Source organism: Homarus americanus, unplaced genomic scaffold, assembly GCF_018991925.1.
Source record: "Homarus americanus isolate GMGI-L3 unplaced genomic scaffold, GMGI_Hamer_2.0 scaffold51354, whole genome shotgun sequence".
NCBI lineage: Eukaryota > Metazoa > Arthropoda > Malacostraca > Decapoda > Nephropidae > Homarus > Homarus americanus.
Genome location: NW_024750910.1, coordinates 55,860 through 79,001, shown reverse-complemented (window position 1 = coordinate 79,001; position 23,142 = coordinate 55,860). Strand labels below are relative to the sequence as shown.

The 23,142-nt window shown below is 39.4% G+C and overlaps 1 protein-coding gene across 1 annotated transcript in view; it reads left to right on the top strand.

The window, feature by feature from the left end:
- LOC121854500 (obscurin-like) overlaps positions 1 to 23,142 on the top strand; it is a 193,651-nt gene that overhangs the window by 117,848 nt on the left and 52,661 nt on the right. The window contains exon 23 of the mRNA XM_042349181.1: positions 17,563 to 17,723. Coding sequence (XP_042205115.1) covers positions 17,563 to 17,723 — 161 coding nt within the window. The remainder of the gene's footprint in view (positions 1 to 17,562; positions 17,724 to 23,142) is intronic.

The window sequence follows — 23,142 nt, the reverse complement described above, 5'->3', positions numbered from 1 at the left end:
GAAGATGCACCTTTCTCTTCCTGCAAATCATTATATAAACTTATGGCTTTCTGTTGAATATCCATAGTGTTTAGTGGCACATTGCGTTTAGTCTGATCTTCAATCCAGACACTCAGGAGTCGTTCCATATTCAGCATCACATCACTACAATGAAAATGCAAGTGCTCCCCGACTTACGACGGGGTTAGGGACACAAATTCAGGTCGTAAGTCCGAATGGTCGTAAGTCCGACATAGATAAAAAATAAATAAAAATAAAAATTGTTTTTTTTTTAAATTTTTTTTTTTTTTTAAATAAAAAATCTACAATGAAATACAGTACAGTAAAAGTAATAAATATTGAGGAATGGATACAGTGTGACTGAGCACATACCTTTAATGTAGTCAGCTGAATGCATATGGGGCCCCCATAATTTTCTAATTATACATGGAGACTACATTAACTGGAAACGTTTCGGTATAGAAAATGCGAGCGTCATTTGAAAAAAAAAAAAATGGTCACAACTGTGGCGGTCGTAAGTCCCGACGGTCGTAAGTCCAAGCAGTCGTAAGTCGGGGACTACCTGTACAAGATTCGAGCAGTTAATGGAGTAGCAGCTTGAGCACTTGACCTAATTTTGCCCTTATTATCACGGATTGTTCCCACTGTTGAAGTAGCAAGACCTAATGTTTTTGCAATCTGGCTAAGTTTTTCTACAGCATCAAACCTTCTTAAAACGTCAAGTTTAATATCCAGTGTAATGCCTTTGCGGCTTCTTTTTGCACTACTGCTGTCACTTCCACTTGATGGCCTCTTTCCAGTCATCTTGAATAAAGGTAATGCACTGTACTGTAGTTACTGTATGTTTGTAAAAGTTAAATCAAACTGCTGGGGCTTGAAAAATGCGCCCACACTGGGAATGGACTGACTCCTCGTGGCGACGCTACGCTTGGCGGTAGCAAACACCAAGAAATCCACACCAAACAAATTATCATTTTTAACAAGAAAATTTAATTTTATATACAGTTGTACCCCACTTAACGCGGTCAATTGAACCCAGAGGGTCCCGCGTTAAGTGAAATCCGCGTTAAGTGAACAACAGAACATATGGGATTAATTCCAATAGAAACCGGCCCGACCCCCAAACTCCACTTTTTGAAGGCACATACCTATGTTGTAGTAAAAATAACATCTTAATTTTATGATGGTACATGCACACAATTAATACTTAAGAGAAATAGAGAAATACAGTCGCCAAGTTAATGTCCATTCAAATAATGGACTCAACTCCCTCCCCCTCTCACACTACACAGCCGGCTAACAGATGGTCGGTCGGTCCCTCCCTCCCCCCCCCACCCCCCACCAACCGTCCCAAGGAGATGTGTGGGATAACCTCAAACTAAAGTTAGGAAAATATAATTGACATTGCTGGATTCCTTGTAAGACCAGGAATATTTTGAATATAAATGTCATATAATTTGGACAAAAGATACCATAGTTACCTAGAGAAAAATTTTTATCTAAAAATTGTAAGTTTAAAGCAAAATATATGATGTTTATATTCAAAATGATCACCAAATTATAAGAATTCCAGCAATGTAAATTATATTCTGACCGGGTAATTTGTATGAATTTTATGAGCTAAAACAAATATCTTCAGTTAATAAAAAAAAAATAATCTTCACGACACTATCTGTCAATCAAAGTACCCCACCTTGCCTCCCCCCCTCTTCCAACCGCGCGGTCAGTCCCAACCCTCCCCCCCACCCCCCACCAATCCTCCCTTCCAGAGTTTTTAACATTTAGTATTAAATAATACCTCAGATTAAAGTTAGGATAATATAATTGACATTGCTGGATTCCTTGTAAGACCAGGAATATTTTGAATATAAATGTCATATATTTTGGACAAAAGATACCATAGTTACCTAGAGAAAAATTTTTATCTAAAAATTGTAAGTTTAAAGCAAAATATATGATGTTTATATTCAAAATGATCACCAAATTATAAGAATTCCAGCAATGTAAATTATATTCTGACCGGGTAATTTGTATGAATTTTATGAGCTAAAACAAATATCTTCAGTTAATAAAAAATAATAATAATTCTTCACAGGGTAACAGATGGTCGGTTGGTCCCTCCCTCCCCCCCACCCCCCACCAACCGTCCCAAGGAGATGTGTGGGATAACCACTAAATTTTAATAAATAATACCTCAAACTAAAGTTAGGATAATATAATTGACATTGCTGGATTCCTTGTAAGACCAGGAATATTTTGAATATAAATGTCATATATTTTGGACAAAAGATACCATAGTTACCTAGAGAAAAATTTTATCTAAAAATTGTAAGTTTAAAGCAAAATATATGATGTTTATATTCAAAATGATCACCAAATTATAAGAATTCCAGCAATGTAAATTATATTCTGGCCTGGTAATTTGTATGAATTTTATGAGCTAAAACAGGCAGTCAGGCAGGGTGGCGGGTGGGGCAAATCTAAAAATAGCGTCTCGGACACTCACCGCGTATATGTGGAAAAAATCCACGTTAAGTGAAAGTTCAGCTTTGGCAAGGCACCGCGTATATGCGAAAACGCGTTAAGTGAAACCGCGTTAGGCGGGGTAAAACTGTAGTTATTTTTTTTTTAATTGTTAAAATTTACCCCAATTTCCGTAAGGGCGGATTTACTGGCCGTAACGCGAAATTAATGGCCGTAATATACAAATTCCGTAAGAGCGAAATTCCGTAACCCGGGCTTTCATAACGCGGGGGATTCCTGTAGTCCTTTACCAACCATCCCATTGACCAGTGCTGTTTACACAGCCTTGGTTTTTTAAAATAAGGCCAATTCACTTCAGGTAATGGCATCAAATGTTACCGGTTGGTGTAGTGTAAACACTAGTGACTCACTTAAAGTCTGTTATTTAACTGGAACTAATGTCGGTGTTGAGTAAAATTTTTCCATTTACAGGTACTTCAAATGGATTTACCAATTTATTTGTTTGTTTATTTATTTATTTATGATATACTGTAATATATTAAACACACTGCAAGTATTTTCTTTAATTTATAAGCTTGCTTCACGAGAGACAATCGGTGGTGGGACTGTGTTCTGACTGTTTACACCAGCTACCGTATTCTAATTCAGTAGTGCTTCATTAGGATTTGAGTGAAAAAGATTATGTACTTACTACATAAATTTATTACACAAATATATATATACAGTGAACCCTCACTTTACACGGTCAATTGAACCCACGGCAGCCCGCGTAAAGCGAGAAATGCGTAAAGTGAACAACATAACATATGGGATTAATTGAAATAGAGACCGGGCCGACCCCCAAACTCCACCTTTTCCCGACAATACATACGTTTTAGTAAAAATAATATCTTAACTTTATGATGGTATGCACACACACATAAAATAGAAGGGAACAATCAATAAGAGAATAATATACTGTAGGTTAGGTTAGAAAAAAACAAGGTTAGGGTTAACACTTACGTTAGTAGAAGAGATGGGTCAGCGTACGGGAATGGAGGCTGGTTCCGAGGCAGAGGGCAGGCTACTGGCCCTCAGGTGAGTCTTCATCACTGTCATCCACACTTATTAGTGCCTCCCTGACAAATCCCTCAAAGTCACCATCACTGTCTCTGTCTCTATCACTGGATTGGGCTGGCTGTGGTGGGTTGCGGGCGAAGAACTTGGTAATGCTTTTTTGACGGCTGGTGTTGATGTTGTCGTGTTACACCTTGATGTAGGGCTCCATAGTCTGCAAGAGCTGGGTAGTGAAGACTTCATACCGGTTATCATCAGGGTCGTCGGAAAGGAGGAGCTTCAGCTTCTCCACACACTCGATGGCACCCCTTACATTACTATGCGATAACTTGCGTTCTTCTTGGGATGATGCACCACCTGCCTCTTCACTGACGTCATCATTATCTACCATCTCGTCGGCAGTCACATGAGGATCCCTCATCACCTCCAGGATGTTGTCGTTGGTGGTCTCGGAGAAGCCTGCAGCTGTAACACTCTGCGCAGCTTCTTTGGCTTAGGGCGGCTGGGTCCTGGTAATGCAAGGTTTCTTTGTGGTGGTGGTGGTCCGGTGGAAGCCATTCTTATAGAACAATGAATACCGATATACACGGTGTAGCCGGGAGGGGTGTAACTGACGCAGGTAGGTCAAGAGGCTTGAACGCTCCCGCGGCGGGGCACGTCATAGTACATTAAACCAATCACAGCTAGCGGGGGAGGGTGGTAAGGAAACTTGGCCCAATCACAGTCCGATATGTTATATGACGTCACCGATAACGCAACAAAGACATACACTGCGCAACCTACTCGCCGCTTACCCAACATGGCGGGAGAGATGGCGGGAGGCTTGAATCCATAAATGGCGCGGCGCGAGAGGACCGCCAGCTGCTCTCCGCGTAAAAGGGTACACGCACCGCATAAAGTGAGCATTCCATGTTCGGCAGGGTACCGCGTAAACGTGGAAACGCGTAAAGTGAAACCGCGTAAAGCGGGGTTTTGCTGTATAAATAATTTATTTAAAATTTATTTTTTTCCATAGAATATTCAGTTCATGACTGCGATTATAAAATATTGTGAATTAGTATATTAAATATATATTCAGTGAAACCTCGCTTTACGTGGTCAATTGAACCCACGGAGGCACGCGTAAAATGAACAACAGAACATTTGGGATTAATTGGAATAGAGACTGGGCCGACCCCCAAACTCCACTTTTTCAGACACAATACCTACATTGTAGTAAAAATAACTTCTTAATTTTATGATGGTATGCACACACAATTAATATTTAAGAGAAATATCAATAATATTAGGTCTTTTAACACTTACGTTAGTAGAAGAGATGGCTGGTGTACAAGGGGATGGGGGTTGGTTCCGAGGCAGAGAGCAGATTATTGGCCCTCACCTGTATCACTATCCACCACAGAGGCTTGCAGGGCCTCTTTGTCAAACCCCTCAAAGTCCATATCCTCACTATCACTGACTTGGGCTGGCTATGGTGGGTGGCGGGTGAAGAACTCGGTTATGTTTTGTTGACTGGGCAACCTAGTGAGCACCCTGCCTGCGTAAATGATGGAATGTACTGCGTAACTAATAATTGCCGGTCTGGCCAGGTGCCGCGTAATTGACCAAACGCGTAAAGGAAATCCGCCTAAATCCAGACTTTACTGTACAGTGTAATTGTATTAAACGAAAATAGATAAACAATAATTCTCATTATGCACTTAAAATGACAAAATAGTTACGGTACCTGTACAGAAATTGGTGATGTTTACCTGTAAAGAAGAAAAAAATATCTGTACAGTAAATGAAATAATAAAATAAATATGCTTAGGAGGCATATTAAGGGTAAATAACAAGTGAAATATTACAGAAACACTTGAAATGCCTAGGAACTCACCAAACTCCACGAGGACCAGATGTAATCAAATGGTATGCCGAACCATGGATACTAGCGCCGGTGGGTACTAGCGACCATCCGGCAAACTAAAATTTTGCCAGACGACGGGAGGTACCGGACAATATGCAGTAATACACCGGTTAACGTCCTAGATACGTTCTTGGAAATGTGACGTTAACCGAAATGGACGTTGTCCGATCATCACAAATTTTTTTTTATACATACGTGTATGTGGAATACTATATTCGTACATATACACTTTTACTCTTAAATCACTACTGTAATGTGATACAGGTGATTAATTTTTATCTCTTGTGCAAAATACATGACGTTTATATTAAAATTATTCACTGTTTTACAAGGATTCCAGCAACGCCGAGCAGATGGCGGAGAGAGAGGGTGGGAGCAAGCGAGGGGGCGTGAGGGGAGGGGAGGTAGTACGTTTGACAGTTGGCACAGGCCCAGGTCTAACGCGTGTATATTTATCAGTTCTTAGGTGACTAAGCTTCTCTCTTATAAAAAGCCAGTGAAATGACCTGGGTGAATATAATTAACATAGCTGGGATTCTTGTAACATACTGATTAATTTGAATATAAACATGCTATAATTTGCACTAGACAAAACAATTTTAGTACCGTAATCAAATTAGTACATGTGCACTCCAGCTTTGCACTAAGGTCATTTATTTCTATTACGTTTCTTTTAGTATGGTGTGTGCATGTAAATGGATGAAAATAAATGAAGAAATCTATGTAAATCTACCCAAAAATACAGTTGAAAAACTTTTTTATAAAATGTACTACAGTACTGTACACTAATGTACAACAATTTTTATCTCTTGAGCAAAATATATGACGTTTATATTCAAATTATTGGCTGTCTTGCAAGGATTCCAGCAATGCAAATTATAATCTCCTAACTTTAGTCTGAGATATTATATAAGATAAAAACTGTAAGCCTAAAAGCCTGGCTGGGGGGGGACTGACGGGCCGCCGCCACCCAGCGAGGGGTTGGGGGGGGTGTTGAGGTGATAAGTTTGAGGTGAAGGTCTCTGTGTGTTTATTTAACAGTCCTACTAAGCTTCTCTCATTTTAAAATGCCAGTGATATGACCTAGGAGAATATAATTAACATAGCTGGGATTCTTGTAAGATACTGATTTATTTGAATATAAACATGTTGTAATTCGCACTAGACATAACAATTTTAGTACCGTAATCAAATTAGTACATGTGCACTCCAGCTTTGCACTAAGGTCATTTATTTATTTTACGTTTCTTTTAGTATGGTGTGTGCATGTAAATGGATGAAAATAAATGAAGAAATTTATGTAAATCTACCCAAAAATACAGTTGAAAAACTTTTTATAAAATGTACTACAGTATTGTACACTAATGTACTACATTTTTTATATCTTGAGCAAAATATATGACGCTTATATTCAAATTAATCTCTGTCTTGCAAGGATTTCAGCAATGCAAATTATATTATCCTAACTTTAGTCTGAGATATTATATAAAATAAACATAAAGAAATCACCAATCTTTTGTCTTGGGAGGGAGGGGGCGGGAGGTGAGGTGACAGAATGTCTGGCGTTTGTTTGTTTATTTATTTGAGATAAGATTTGACAGTTGGCGCTGAAGGCCTGCCTGCGTGTTTATTTATCATTACTTAAGAGTGACTAAGCTCTTCTCATAATTTTCCACCCAAACGACCTGGGTGAATATAACTTACATTGGAGGGATTCTTGTAAGATAGTAATTTATTTGAATGTTTTTTTTTTCAATTTAAATTTTAATTGTTTATTCCTTGATAGAGGAAGCGGGATCCTAGTGCTGTCACTTGGTACCCCTGTACCATAACACCAGAAGCAACTGGCCAGTGTCACAAGTATATACAGTACAGTACAGTCATCCCTTGGTTATCGCGCCTAATTGGGACCCCGCCGATAACGAAAGTACAGAACCTATGGGATTTATTCTAATTGGTTCAGGCACCCAAGACCCAACCCCAAGTTTCCCATTTTACGACCATTTAGACCCACTAAATATATATATAATGTTATGGTAAATATCATAAACACACATAGGCATGGCTAGGTTTATTACAAAGTGATGAAAAGGGTACGCTTAATACTGTAGTCCACAAAACATGTAGCTATGCTTTGTTTATTTGGTCCCCCATCATACGAGTCCGTTTTCTCTCACATCAGGACGCCTGAGTCCTCCGTTTTCTCTCTTAATCTTAGAGTGCACCAGAAACTTTACTATTTTTAGTAATGCCACAGAATTTGAAATTGCAACCCCAATTGCAACTGGGGTTGCAATTGTTGAGGCAACTAGATATGTCTGATTACAGCAAATGTGTTACAGTCAGTTCTGCTATAACACGATAGTTGTGTTCTTGTAAAACATCGTGTTATAGAAATTCGCGTAATAAAAATAACAGGGCTTATGGAGAAAATAGGGTTAGGTGCAGATTACTCCAAATCGGAAAATTTTTTCGTAGTTAGCCTGACACAAAGGATAGCACAGTTTAAATAAATTTTATTCATATCTAATAATGAAATCATACAGTAAATGTTACACTTTACCTTGAAAAAATATGAATATAACTTGATGGGGGAGAATGGTGATGTTGAGGTTGAGGAGTCATGCAGACAGGATTTGACAGTTGTCATCGTCATCAACAGTATCATCATCATCAAGTGCAGTTTTTCTTTAGGTCCTCATATATTGATAAGGCTTTCTCTTTAATGGTGAGGAAGCTGGTCCCAGATCGCTTTTTCGTTTGATCTTCTATCCAAACACTTAGAAGCCATTCCATCTGCTCAAGTTCCTTTGGCCGTGATCTCACACTTTTGCTAGCACTAAAGGTTTTTCCAGCAATACAGCTTGCTTTAATCTTTGCAGCATTGTCTCTAATGGTGCGTAAAGTAGACTACTTTATTCCCGTTGCACGCACAATATCACAAGTTCTTTCCTTATTTTCAAAACAATTGACAACATCAAGCTTTTCTTCAAGTGTTATAGCCTTTCTTTTATGATCACCACCGGAAATGTGATCTTCAGAACGCTTCCCGGAGATATTCTTCTTTTCCATAGTCACAAAATTGGAGAAACAGTAATCAGAATTCACTAAGGACGCTTATAAACTTCACACGTGTTTCAAACTGAAAGTGTGGAGTAAACAAAGCGTGCGGGTCTAAAACGCAATGTATTTTGTTTTTCTCTCATTCAAAATTTTACAATTTACATATACAGTACTGTACAGGTATACTGTATACATAAATATTAAATAAATTATTTCTGCAATTGTTCACAAACAAAACACATAAATCAATTGAACATGTGATGTCGAACGTGAACTGTAAACACTGCATAACCCCGCGCCAAGCCACAATGTACAGTACACTTTAAACGCTACGTATTTAGTTTTTCTCTTTTATTTAAATTTTTACAATTTATATATATAAATAAGTAAATTGTAATTTACATATTATTCATATTATGCTACAGCGCCCACAAAACATGAGAAACGTTTGAGCCCCCCAGTAGAGATGTCCGTTCTCTATCCACCTCAGGATGTCTTAGTCCTCCGTTTTCTTTTTGTGTACTCGCTCAGGGACTCAAGTATTTCTGTATATAACACAGGATGATAAGGGAATTTTAAATTATGAGTGAATGAATTTATTATACAGTGATCAATTAACATAGTTTTGATGTGTTTAAGTAGTATTCAGGCACCTTCAGCCTAGTAATGTTACGACATTTGTATCACTCACTGTAAACCACGAATTCCACCCATACACAGAGAGAGAGAGGCCAAGCGCTCTGTTTACATCACACTCACATAAATATTACATACCGTATATCTCGGTCTATTTTAGAATCGCAGTCATGTACTGAATATTCTATGTAAAAAATATAAATTTTAAATGAATTATTTATCGTGCGGTCGACTTCCTACACAAAGACGGGCTATAAATAGCCTTCTTATCTCCTCTCCATCTATTACCCTCTGTTCTCAGAGAGAAGGTCTTGGTAAATAACTTTTGTTTGTTTATTATCATTGTTTGTCTAATTTATCATGTTGTATCAAAGTAATATTACTAAAAATATTAGGCAGCTACCAAACAGGGAGATACTACCGCCTGGGAAGATAATGGAAGCATAATGTACAGTATTGTCTAATGGTAGATCCTACTTCCATATGGCATCACGAAAATTGTGACCAAGTCTTAGGTTGCTGATCTATCTTTCTGCCTCATTTACACACACTTGCAGAGTTTCAATTGTTTCTCTTCCTTTGACAACACAAAATACATACAATATAATTTTTCTCACCTATGCATTTATTTATGGTTGGTTATTTAAAATAAGGCCAATTCACTTAAAGTATTGGCATCAAATTTTACTGGCTGGTGTACAGTAGTGTAAACACTATTGACTCACGTAAGCGTCAGTTATTTAACTGGAACTAATGTCGGTGTGAGTAAAATATTTCCATTTACAGTAGTACCCCGATTTACGCGGTCAATTGAACCCACAGGGTACCGCGGAAAGTGAAAACCAGTGAAAACCGCGTAAAGTGAACAACAGAACATGTGGGATTAATTCCAATAGAGACTGGCCCGACCCCGAAACTCCACTTTTTCCCCACTTTTTCCGACACAATACCTATGTTGCAGTAAAAATAACATCTTAATTTTATGATGGTATGCTCACACAATTAATATTTAAGAGAAATACAGTCGCCAGGTTAATGTCCATTCAAATAATGGACTCAAATCCCCCCCCCCCTCTTCCCAGCTCTCTAGCTCCTTCCTCTCTGAGAAATGTTTGGGTGAAACACTAGATTTTAACGTTTAGTAATAAATAATACCTCAGACTTAAGTTAGGATAATATAATTGACATTTCTGGATTCCTTGCAGGTCAGGGAATATTTTGAATAGAAACTTCATATATTTTGCACAAAAGTTAAAATATTTGCTTTGTGTAAACCAAATTATTACATTAGATCTAAAATTTGTATGTTTAATGCAAAATCCATGATGTTTATATTCAAAATGATCATCATATTGTACGAATTCCAGCAATGTAAATTATATTCTGGCCGAGTAATTTGTATGAATTTTATGAGCTAAAACAAATATCTTCAGTTCATAAAAACAAATATATTCTTCACGACACTATCTGTCAATCAAAATACCCCACCTCCGCCCTAGCTGGGTCGGTCCCTCCCTACCCCCCACCTCCCCTCCCTACCAGAGAAACTTTTGGGAGAAAATAGTATACAGTATTACCCCGCCCAACGCGGTTTCACTTAACGCGTTTTTTCAAATACGCGGTGCCTCGCCAGAAGCGAACTTGAACTTTCACTTAAGACGGATTTTTTCCACATATACGAGGTGAGTGTCCGGCTCGAGACGCTATTTTTAGATTTGCCCCACCCGCCACCCGCCACCCTGCCTGACTGCCTGTTTTAGCTCATAAAATTCATACAAATTACCCGGCCAGAATATAATTTACATTGCTGGAATTCTTACAATATGATGATCATTTTGAATATAAACATCATAGATTTTGCATTAGACATACAAATTTTAGATATAATGTTTACTCTGAGTAAATATGTTATTTTTTGTGCAAAATATATGACATTTGTATTCAAAATATTCCTGGTCTTACAAGGCATCCGGCAATGTCAATTATATTATCTTAACTTTAGTTTGAGGTATTATTTATAACTAAAAAGTTAAATATTCTGGTTTTCCCACACATCTCCTTGGGACGGTTGGTGGGGGGTGGGGGGGAGGGAGGAACCGACCGACCATCTGTTACCCTGTGAAGAATATTTTTTTTTTTTATTAACTGAAGATATTTGTTTTAGCTCATAAAATTCATACAAATTACCCGGTCAGAATATAATTTACATTGCTGGAATTCTTATAATTTGATGATCATTTTGAATATAAACATCATAGATTTTGCATTAGACATACAAATTTTAGATAAAATGTTTACTCTGAGTAGATATGTTCTCTTTTGTGCAAAATATATGACATTTATATTCAAAATATTCCTGGTCTTACAAGGAATCCAGCAATGTCAATTATATTATCCTAACTTTAATCTGAGGTATTATTTAATACAAAATGTTAAAATTTATTTTTTTCACCCAACCTTTCTCTTGAAGGGTGGGGGGTGGGGGGGAGGGTTGGGACTGACCACGCGGTTGGAAGAGGGGGGAGGCAAGGTGGGGTACTTTGATTGACAGATAGTGTTGTGAAGAATATTTTTTTTTTATTAACTGAAGATATTTGTTTTAGCTCATAAAATTCATACAAATTACCCGGCCAGAATATAATTTACATTGCTGGAATTCTTACAATTTGGTGATCATTTTGAATATAAACATCATATATTTTGCATTAGACATACAAATTTTAGATAAAATGTTTTCTCTGAGTAAATATGTTATCTTTTGTGCAAAATATATGACATTTATATTCAAAATATTCCTGGTCTTACAAGGAATCCAGCAATGTCAATTGTATTATCCTAACTTTAGTTTGAGGTATTATTTATTAAAATTTAGTGGTTTTCCCCCAAAAATTTCTCAGAGAGGGAAGAGCCAGCAGTGTAGTGTGAGAAGAGGGGGAGGGAGTTGAGTCCATTATTTGAATGGACATTAACTTGGCGACTGTATTTCTCTATTTCTCTTAAGTATTAATTGTGTGCATGTACCATCATAAAATTAAGATGTTATTTTTACTACAACATAGTTATGTGTCGTCAAAAAGTGGATTTTGGGGGTCGGGCCAGTTTCTATTGGAATTAATCCCATATGTTCTGTTGTTCACTTAACGCGGTGTTCACTTAATGCTGTACCCTCTGGGTTTTATTGACCGCGTTAAGTGGGGTACAACTGTATTTACATTTTTAGTAATAAATAGTAACTCAGTCTAAAGTTAGGATAATATAATTGACATTTCTGGATTCCTTGCAGGTCAGGGAATATTTTGAATGTAAACTTCATATATTTTGCACAAACGATAAAATATTTGCTTTGTGTAAACCAAATTATTACATTAGATCTAAAATTTGTATGTCTAATGCAAAATCCATGATGTTTATATTCAAAATGATCATCATATTGCAAGAATTCCAGCAATGTAAATTATATTCTGGCCGGGTAATTTGTATGAATTTTATGAGCTAAATAAAAAAAATATATATATACTTCACCGTGTATATGAATAGATGCACCGCGGAAAGTGAAAGTCCGGTTCTGGCAAGGTACCGCGTAAATGAGAAATCGCGGAAAGTGAAACCGTGTAAAGCTGGGTAATACTGTACTTGAAATAGATTTGCCCATTTATTTGTTTATTTATTTATTTATAATACTTGCAGTATATTTACTTGCAGTATATTTAATATATTACAAGTGTTTTCTTTAATTTATATACTTGTTTCACGAAAACGGGAGGCTACCATTATACCAGGTAGGTGAAGTTGACCAGACATTTATGGTGATCATTAAGGACCAAACTCTGAATCCATGACGTGACTTCTGTTCATCATTTATATCCTAAATTTACCACTGTCGGTAGTTTCAAGAATTAACTCGGTCATTTACTGAATATTCTTTGTAAAAAATAAATTTTAAATGAATTATTTATAGGAGATAAGTATTATGATCAGTAAATATACAGATATGCATTACTGACCACCTCCGAACACAATGACGGCTAAAAATAGCCACAGGCGGTCACAGTCAAGGTCACTTTCCCTTTCTTGTCGCTGGCCAATGGGGAGGGGGGGGGGTGGTGATGATAGCAGCTATGTTTATTACCGGGGTATATTGTTCTTTTACGGTATGTTAGACAGGTTTATAATACATTTTTCTTATTTTAATATACCGGTAATCTTCATTTTAATCCAGCTTCCCAAACGTAAGTTTCAGTATAAAATAATTAGTGGTAGGACCTTGTGAGTCGTTTACTGTATACATAAATTATTTCTGCAATTCTTCACAAACAAAACACATAACTCAATTGAACATGTGATGTCGAATGTGAACTGTAAACACTGCATAACCCTGCACCAAGCCAAGCCATAACAACCGTTCGAGTGGAATCGCGTTAGAGCAAACGCGTTCGCATTTTACAAATATTGTTCCTCTATTCATCAATCGCGTTAGAGCCAATTCGCGGTGTCAAAACACGCGTTATAGCAGAACTCACTGTATTGTCAATTTGTAGTTGAAAGATTTTATCCTCAATAGATGTAGGTTAACATTTCACCTGTAGGCAAATGCTTAAAAAACGCCTAAGTAAGGAAGCATATTCCTTTAACACATAATATCTGACCAGTATGGGGAGGATCATCATGTCTCCGTCAGGTTGTTTTGGAGTGGTGGTCCAGCAGGCGTCACGGATTTTTTTTTGGGGGGGGGTGGGGGCCACGGACTTATATGCGATCGGACGTTGTTCGGTCGGACCCTAACCGGCGCATGACTGTACTCAGTAATATTCGATACCATAATATCCTGACCAGTTTTCCCTGTGATAAAGCCATAATTTTGAGCAGCATATTACTGTACTCATTTTGTACTAAATATACTGTGCTAAAGGACTAAAATTTTTATCTCTTGAGCAAATTATGAAAAATTTTTATTTAAATTAATTGTCATCTCTCAATGACTCCAGCAATGCAAGTCAAGTCTGTGACATTTTATAAGAGAAAACTGTAAGCCTAAAACAAAATTCATCCCATTAATTATTATCAATCCGTCTGCTCCTCCCCTGCTGGCTGGGAGGAGGGGGAGAAGTGGGGGTGTCGACTTCCAGGAGGGGAGATTAACACTAACTCAAGGATTATGAAAGGCAGGGGGTTTAATTTTTTTGCTTATGAAATGGCACTGACTTGACTTATGAGAATATAACTTGCTTTGCTGGAATTCTTGTATGGTAGCAATTAATTTGAGCATAAACATCCCATATTTTGCACCATACATAATAATTTTAGTAATTAACTTAGTACATTTGCGTACAGGGTGTGATAATTTATGAGGTTGCTCAGATATTGTGGTTGCAGTTTCTATGCTTCTTGATATCATTAGTGTATAATGTGTCTCCATATGCCCTGATTTATTTATTGTTCAGTTGTCTAAATACAAATGTAGCTCAGTCGAGCCATCATATATCAATTAATTTTAAAATATAAATTATAATGTAAAATGTTATAAGACAATGGTTTAGTAGTGCTGTTAATGTGTGTGCTGTGTAACTGTCTTGACATGTCACCTCACCACCTGACTCCTGAACAAACTCTTCATCAACTTCTTCAAATCCTAAAGTGTGCTTGGCAAGCGCACACTACTACTACTACTTTGCTGTCACTCGGAATTGGTGAGTCATGAGGTGACTAAAGAGGGCGATACTGGACCCACAGGGTTGTCCACATTCGTTGCACATGTGGAGGGCTGCGTCTAGTGCGGGAGGGGCGGTGGCAGTGTTTTTCCGGCGTTGGCGCTTGTCTGCCTCGGTTTGCAGTCGGGTTAACTCGAAAGTATTGACACCTTCTCGTGTGGTGCTCCTCCAATCATTACGCTGTGGTGTAATCGACTCCTAGGTGAGGGGGTGGATTTGGCACTTTTTCAGTTTTCTTAAGACCATCCTTATTTCTTTTCAATTGCCTGCTTGCATTACGTTTACTATTCGTTAGGTGACTGTAAAGTAGCTGCTTTGGCTGTCTACTGTCGTTCATGCAGGTAACATGGCCAGTCCAGCGTAGTTGTTCATGGATAATGGTAGCCTTGATGCTCCTACAGTTGGTGTCAGCAAGAATACTGGCATTTGTTCTCTTGTCTTCCCAGCGAACTCGAGAGGATGGAACGTAGATTTTGTTGGTGAAGGCTTTCAAGTGCCTTATGGTGCATCCTGTATGTGACCCATGTCTTACTGCTATATAGCAGGGTGGGGAGGACCCCTGCTCACTATACGTACAGCTTTGTAGATAATTTCAGCTCCCCATAGCTGAAGACATGGTTTCAAAGTCTGTAAAAGGCTTGAAATGCACATCTGATCCGATGCTGAATCACTTCATCAATGTCTGCAGTGGTTGACAGGTGGGTGCTGAGACACCGAAAGTGGGTAACATTAGAGAGGGTAGTACCGTTAAGCTGGATGGATGGTGGTGGTTGTGTCTGAACCAGGGGCAGGTTGAAAGAAAATCTGAGTTTTATTTACATTCAACTCAAGACGTATGCGTATGTACAATCAGAAGTCGTGTTGCAGTTTTGCCCGAAGATTAAATATAACCCGTGAAACATTATGAGAGCCGTACCACAAGGCAGAGCGCACCAAAAGTTTTAGCCTTTCGGCATCTGTTTTCACCAAATTTCATGACACATCTTTTGTCTTTCAGTGTGAGCAACAAGGGTGAGGTCGTCTGCATACTGAAGTTCAGTAATGGAAGCTGCCGACACCTTTGTTCTTGCCTGGAGTCGTCTTATGTTGAAAAGACCCCTCTTCACGCGGTACTGGATGTCCACCCTGCCGGCTTAATTGGCACTGGTGAGAGTAAGGAAGGCAGCCAAGAAAATGGTAAAGAGAGTTGGTGCCAGTACACACCCTTGCCGTTGTGCAGGACACTGCCATTCATACTATCATGAAGTTGACTCACAGTGGTGATGAATTTTGGTGGGCAGCCAAAACAGCTGAGGTTCCACCAGAGGGCTACCCTGTTGACCGAGTCGAAGGCCTTGGTTTGGTCAATGAAAGCCATGTACAGGTCACGATGCTGTTCTCTGCATTTTTCCTGTATCTGCCGGGCAGCAAAGATCATGTCATTGGTGCCACATAATGGTCTAAAATCACATTGAGATTCTGGGGGGAAGTTTTCCGCCTCAGGAAGGAGTCTGTTTAGGAGGACTCGGTTGATAATCTTGCCAGCTACGGAGAGCAGTGAGACCCCACGGTAGTTGCCACAGTCTGACCGTCTCCCTTGTTCTTACAAATATTAACAATGGAGGCATCTTTAGAGCTTGGGGGATTTCCTTCTTTTCCCATATATTCTCCAGGAGAGAGTGGAGACAGCTGGCAAGCAGAGGTCCTCCTGCTTTATACACCTCGGCTGGGATTCCATCAGGCCCTGAGGGTTTGTTATTTTTCATCTGTTTGATGGCAGTAGCTACTTCATCCAGGGATGGAGGATAGCTGAGGTGGGTCAGCAATGAATGGTAGTGCTCTTTCCAGTGCTGAAGGAGGCCTTCATCATCTTTAATTATGAAGTTACTGTCAGATGAGCGGAGTTATTTTAAAAGATTGCTTCATACTCATCCCAATAAAAATATTTTTGTTCTGGGCATTTGAACAAATTTCTGAATGATTGCATCATGCTCTAATGCGTTCTGAGTGAGTGGGTGGGCTAGCTGCATGGGGAACTTAGGCCGTAGGCTTGTGCACTGTGATTGGCTACAACTGTCATGTGATTGCAGAGGATCCCTGTGATTGGCTGATGCTTCTTTTAGCCTATCTCCTGAAGCACTAGCTTTGTTCATAGTCTGCTGCCATTGTACAAGCTTTTTCCCTCACTCACTACTGTTTTTGTATATGATCTGTTTTGTGCAGTACTGTACATAACTCTACCAGGTTACAATCTGCCAAGAATTCAGTGTTAAGATGTAAAGAGGGATAACGATAAATAATATCTGAAACAAGGAATAATATGCATAGAAATGGTGTGTAATTGCGTAGCCGAGTTGCTGACTCCCCACCCAGTAACAGTTGGAGCACGTGAGGCTGAGCTGTGAGCTATGTTGTTGTTCAACCCGTAATTTTGGGTACATATTGGCAATGTTCTTCATTTTCTTTTACTATGTTATATGCATGCACAATTATTCATACAGATTGTGCCAAAAAAAATATATATAAAGAGGTAAAAAACATAAGAGGTAATATTGTAAGTATTTCTTACATGCTTAGCAGTTAACCTACAGAGCAGGCAATGGGGGACAGTGTGGGGGAACTCTCAGCTGTTCTCATCTCATGTCCTATGAAATAATTGCCAAATGGCATTGCAGTATTTTTTATCTATAATTATTTACTGTATCTTTAAATTTTTTTTATTTTTTGCAGACCATATCCATGTGAGGTGTGCCACACAGCCTTCAAGACCCGTGGTAATCTATACAACCACATGAACACTCACACCGGCCTTAAAAAGTTTACCTGTGAAATCTGTGGCAAACAGTTTAATCATCTGACATCACTGACTTTGCATGTCAGGTCACATACAGGTAATGCAATATTTTGGTAATTTGTTTTATGCAGTATTTTAAGATACAGTCAACCCTCGCTTTACGCGGTCCCACATTCCGCGTTTCCTCGTTTACGCGGTACCCTGCCGAAACCGGAATGCTCACATTCCGCGGTGCGTGTACCCCTTTACACGGAGAGTGGCTGGCGAGCCGCACCATTTTTTAATCCAAACCTCCCGCCATCTCTCCCGCCATCCGCCATGTTGTATAAGCGGCGCGAGCAGGGTGCGCACAAGGTCGCCCAGTCATCAAAACATTACCGAGTTCTTCACCCGCCACCCACCACAGCCGGCCCAAGTCAGTGATAGTGAGGATATGGACTTATATGGACTTTGAGGGGTTTGACAAAGAGGCCCTGCAAGCCTCTGTGGTGGATAGTGATACAATTGATACAAGTGATACAGGTGAGGGCCAATAATCTGCCCTCTGCCTCGGAACCAACCTCCATCCCCGTGTGCCCAGCCATCTTTTCTACTAATGTAAGTGTTCAAAAACCTAATATTATTGATATTTCTCTTAATTATTAATTGTGTGTGCATACCATCATAAAATTAAGAAGTTATTTTTACTACAACGTAGGTATTGTGTCTGAAAAAGTGGAGTTTGGGGGTCGGCCTGGTCTCTATTTCAATTAATCCCATATGTTATGTTGTTCACTTTACGCGTTTCTCACTTTACGCGGGCCGCCGTGGGTTGAATTAACCGCGTAAAGTGAGGGTTCACTGTATACTATATTGTTGTGTTTGTTGTTCACTTATATAAACCTAAGTTGTAGAACTGTTGTACAAGAACAGGAGAATCGACACGGAGGAATGTGAGTTCAATATAGACCATTAAGACTCATTTACGAACATTTCTAAAGCAACTTGCAAAAGGGGTGTGGTTATCTGTGGTAGGCAAGACCTTAGAGTCAGCCAGGTGAGGGTGTGTTTGAAGAATCAAAGTGGTGTAAAAGTAAATTAAAGGGGAGATACTTACCTTTTGTTGGGTGTATTTACAAATGCTCAAGCTGTAATTTATTAAACCAAAGGAACTTAAGAGCCTTAATTGATAATGCAGTGGGGCTCAATCCTAGCCCCCTCCTTGTGGGGGGGATTTTAACTATGGCAATATCGACTGGAGAAATGAACATCGACTGGAGAAATGAAACCATGCCAAATGAAGTAAATAACCCCACTACTCTTTTTGTAGACACTCTGAGAGACAATTTTCTGTTTCAGCATGTTAAAGATCCAACTCATTACAGAGGGGAGCAAAAACTCAAACTGCTGCACCTCATCATAACGAACGAGGAGGGTATGGTGGCCAAGCAAGAACGCCTACGAGGAGGGTATGGTGGCCAAGCAGGAACACCTAAACCCCTTTGGCACTAGCCATCACGTAACGTTGTCATTCAGATTTAAATATTACTTGGTTCGTGACAAAACCAGGCCGAGGTGCAAATATTACAAGGGTAATTATGACGGTTTGAGGGAGGAGATGAGGGGTATCCTCTGACCTGACCCGATAAGAAATAAGAATACAGACACTACGCTGCGTATCATAGCCAGTAAAGTGAACCAGTTGATTGATGAATATATACCTAAGACCAAAACCAGTTCCCCAGGAATACAAGGAGACCGCTGCACATTAATCATGCGGCGATCAGCAAAATTAAGAAGAAAACTCAGGATTTCGAGACGTAGATTAGGACAAATGATGAGCAAGACAGGAGGATGTATGCCAGATCCAGGTACCAAGCAAAGTCAGTGGGTAGAATGGCTGAAAAAGAGTTCCAGAGATGGATTGCGAGTGAGGTCAAGTCAAACCCAAAGGCAATTTGCCACTGTGCAAAGTTGAAATTAAAAATGCAAGTAAAAATATTGGACCCGAGGCTTTACGATGGTAGTTATGCATCCTAGAGTGCCAAGAGAGTCGGGACAAAGAAACTGCAATAATAGAGACAATGTGAAAAGGACCTGAGTGTGTATGTTGACAATGATCTGACATTTTTGGGCCAATGTGAGAAGGTAAATCCAGCAACTAAACTATTAGGTCTTATAAGAAGGTCGTTCAAATATCTAGATGGGCCATCCCTCGTAACGATCTTCAAGAGTGAGGTGCTTCCCTGCCTTGAGTACTGTCACCCTGTTGGGTCTCCGAGATTTGCTAGGGACTGTCAGTTGATTGAAAATATCCAAAGGAGGGCCACCAGACTGGTGCCTGCACTTCGGCACCTCAGCTGTCCAGAGAGATTAGAGCACCTGCATCTGCCTACTTATACTACAGATGGGCAAGGGGTGACCTAATTGAGGTGAATAAACATCTCGGAGGGCATTATTCAGTTGAGTGTCTATATCTGGAGCTGGCAAAGTGAGAATTGTGAACTCCTGAAACAGTCTTCCAGAGAGTGTTGTGTTGGCACCGAGTGTGAGCTGTTTTAAGACTAAACTTGACCAACACTGGAGCAGGTTCAGATACATTCAGGAACCAGTGCGTGCCCAGTACTTGCCAACAGTGTGTAACAGCGACGTGGCGGACCGCCCAAGCAGCCAACAAGCCTATCAGTGGTGAAGAGGATAAAAGAAAAAAAAGTATGTACAGTGAGAGAAGCATCAAGCGAGTAATATGTGTTGGTAGTAAAACTTTTTATTGGTGTACAATCCCCCCAAAAAGTATCGTCAGCCTAGGGGTCAATGTGATTTGAGACTTTCTGAGCAATGTTACTCAACCTGTTTCTGAACAGTTGGTAGTTTTATATCCACAACCTTTGAGCATGTATTGGTAAAATATACAGTATACGTTTTAGAACGATACATACATTAATGGATTTCTTGTTAAATCGATTTTATTTTTATTTTTTTTTTTTTACGGGAATTAGCCCACCCGGGCACAGATCGAACGACCCACAACGGGGCCTTGGGGGCAAAAAAATAAGAATAGAAATAAATTAAAAATAGAAAAGGAAAAGGTTATATTATTCTACACTCTGAAGATACCGCAAAGCCAGATTTTTAAAGTGAGATAGATTTTATGAGTATGGAAACACAGTAGAAGGCAGAGCATTCCACAGTTTTGTTGTGTGAGGAAAGAAGGATGTACTATAACGGATTATTCTAGTGTGACCGACAACTACAGAGAAACGGTGGGCTCCGCGGGCAAGACGTGTGTTACGAGTCCACGGCCTTGCCGCGGTACACAGGATGCCAAATCCACCGAATATTGCCCGTTAAAGTACCTGTAAAAGAGAAAGAGTGAAGCAACAGTAAAACCTTGATAAATCGGACTTCAAGATATCGGAATTCGCTTTTTTCAGACTCTTGGATACTCTGGTCACCCAAAATACTTAAAAAGAAAATAAGAAATGGGGAAGATTAGTAAAAAATCTTATGAAATGAACCACACTTATTGAATACTGTACTGTACAGTGGTCTAATCAGATTTGCTTCAGGCCTACTGAGAACTAAGACACTTGAGTATGTAAGCATCCTGGGGCTGATTAGGTGTTGCCACATTCGTCAGGTTTATTTATTTATTGATTCAGTATTATATTCTCATATGATTGGCCATTTATGGTTATACTGCCAGACTGGGGGTCACTAATTCTAAGGGGAAATACTTAACTCTAATCTTAATTTCTAAGGGTCGCTGCCACCAGACCCCCTCTGGACAGCATGTAGCTCGTTAGGTAGCGTGCAGAGTGGATTAGGCATTGGGTTAGGTTTTTCATTGACCAGATCGATAAGGGGAAAGAAGGGTGAAACCATAACATGTCTTAATTAATTTATTCCTTATAAAGCATACTGGTAAAAAACATACAAATGAATTGGCCTTCCTCAGAAGAACAACGAAAATGTTGGTTACCCCGCTCGGCACCAGACGTCTTACATTAAAGGCATGTCATCCACATACTTATTGCATAACAATTTGTGACCTCCTTACCTCGGTCATTCCTTCTTACACTACCCCTTAACACATCAGACTGCTCCACCTGTATGGAGTATAGCACCGTCTCAACACACCTGTTACACTCTACACCTGCAGGTATGGGACTCCTTGTAATTTTTAGGTATACATAACAGGCACCTCGTTCGCACACCGTCCTCGGTGGGTAAAGACGAGGGCTTCACCAAGAGACATACCAGTACTATTTCTACGCCTGGTATTATAGGTCTCTCCAAGTGACGACCACGGAGTTTCTCACGGTCTCCTTATTTGTTACTACTCATTTGGAGTGGTGTGCTGGGGATCCACAGGTTCACAGTGGATTGGCATAGCTGGGAGTAGTCACCACCTGGTGGGACGCTCACAGGGATAATGGCTGCCGCGCAGCAAGGCACTCCGACCGCATGGGACCTGAGGTGACGGTAGAACGGAGGGTACTGAGAAATAATGCCTGACGTGCGGTTATCACACACCCTAACACATTACTATTACACTTATACATCAGGCAAAGCTTTAAACTGTAATAACTTCTATATAAGCCTTAATTATAGGGCAGGATATAACCCGATAGGACACTGACCTGAGGTGACGGTAGAACGGAGGGTACTGCCCCGCTGCTCATCACCGCCTTCAAACCATGATCCACACTTAGTCCTACAGTACACTAGTCCGGCTCAACTGGACTTTCCCAATCATGTTATGGATACCCTGAGTTCTCCTTAATGCTATGAATGCATACAATTAATATTATATAACTGAATCCGGGTACAATACAACACATGGTCTAGTAACATTGAATAGGTGAGTTATCCTTTATCAATGTTTCCTGTTTTCTTAGATTCTACAAGCGCTGTGGATTTAAATGTTATACAGTGATCCCTCAGTTAACGAGCGCCTCGGTTAACGAGATTTCGGTTAACGATTTACCTTCCATAAGATTCTTAACTTTGGTTAACGAGCAATCCCTCGATTAACGAGTTTTTTACGAGCCGACCTCAACATGTTTTCGCTTGCATTTGGCGGTCCACCAGCTGTAGTATTAGTCCGCCAATGCAGTAATCGGTTTTAGGGCTTAAATTCCTTACTATTTTAGTAAATATCAATATGTTTATACTCTTCAATAATTTTAAAAGTTTAATATTAAATTTTTTAGTAATTTTAACAATTATTGAACATAATTGAAGGTAAGGTAACTAGTTTTATGCGCGCCATCCATCCTGGCAACACACCAAACAGGCGCCAGTCTCTCTGTCTTTTCAGTGGAGGTAACATCTTGCTTGAGACTCTTCAACTAAACGCTTTTTTCTGTGGTTATAAGCAAATTATTGGTCATTTTGAAATTTATTTTACATATTGACAATATGTAATGCAGTGCAGTGTTGATTTAAAGAAAATAATCTTGAATTACACCAAGAGAACTAAAATTTTATGGGTGAAATGGCACCATGGGGTGACTTCTCTTCCACCCCAATGC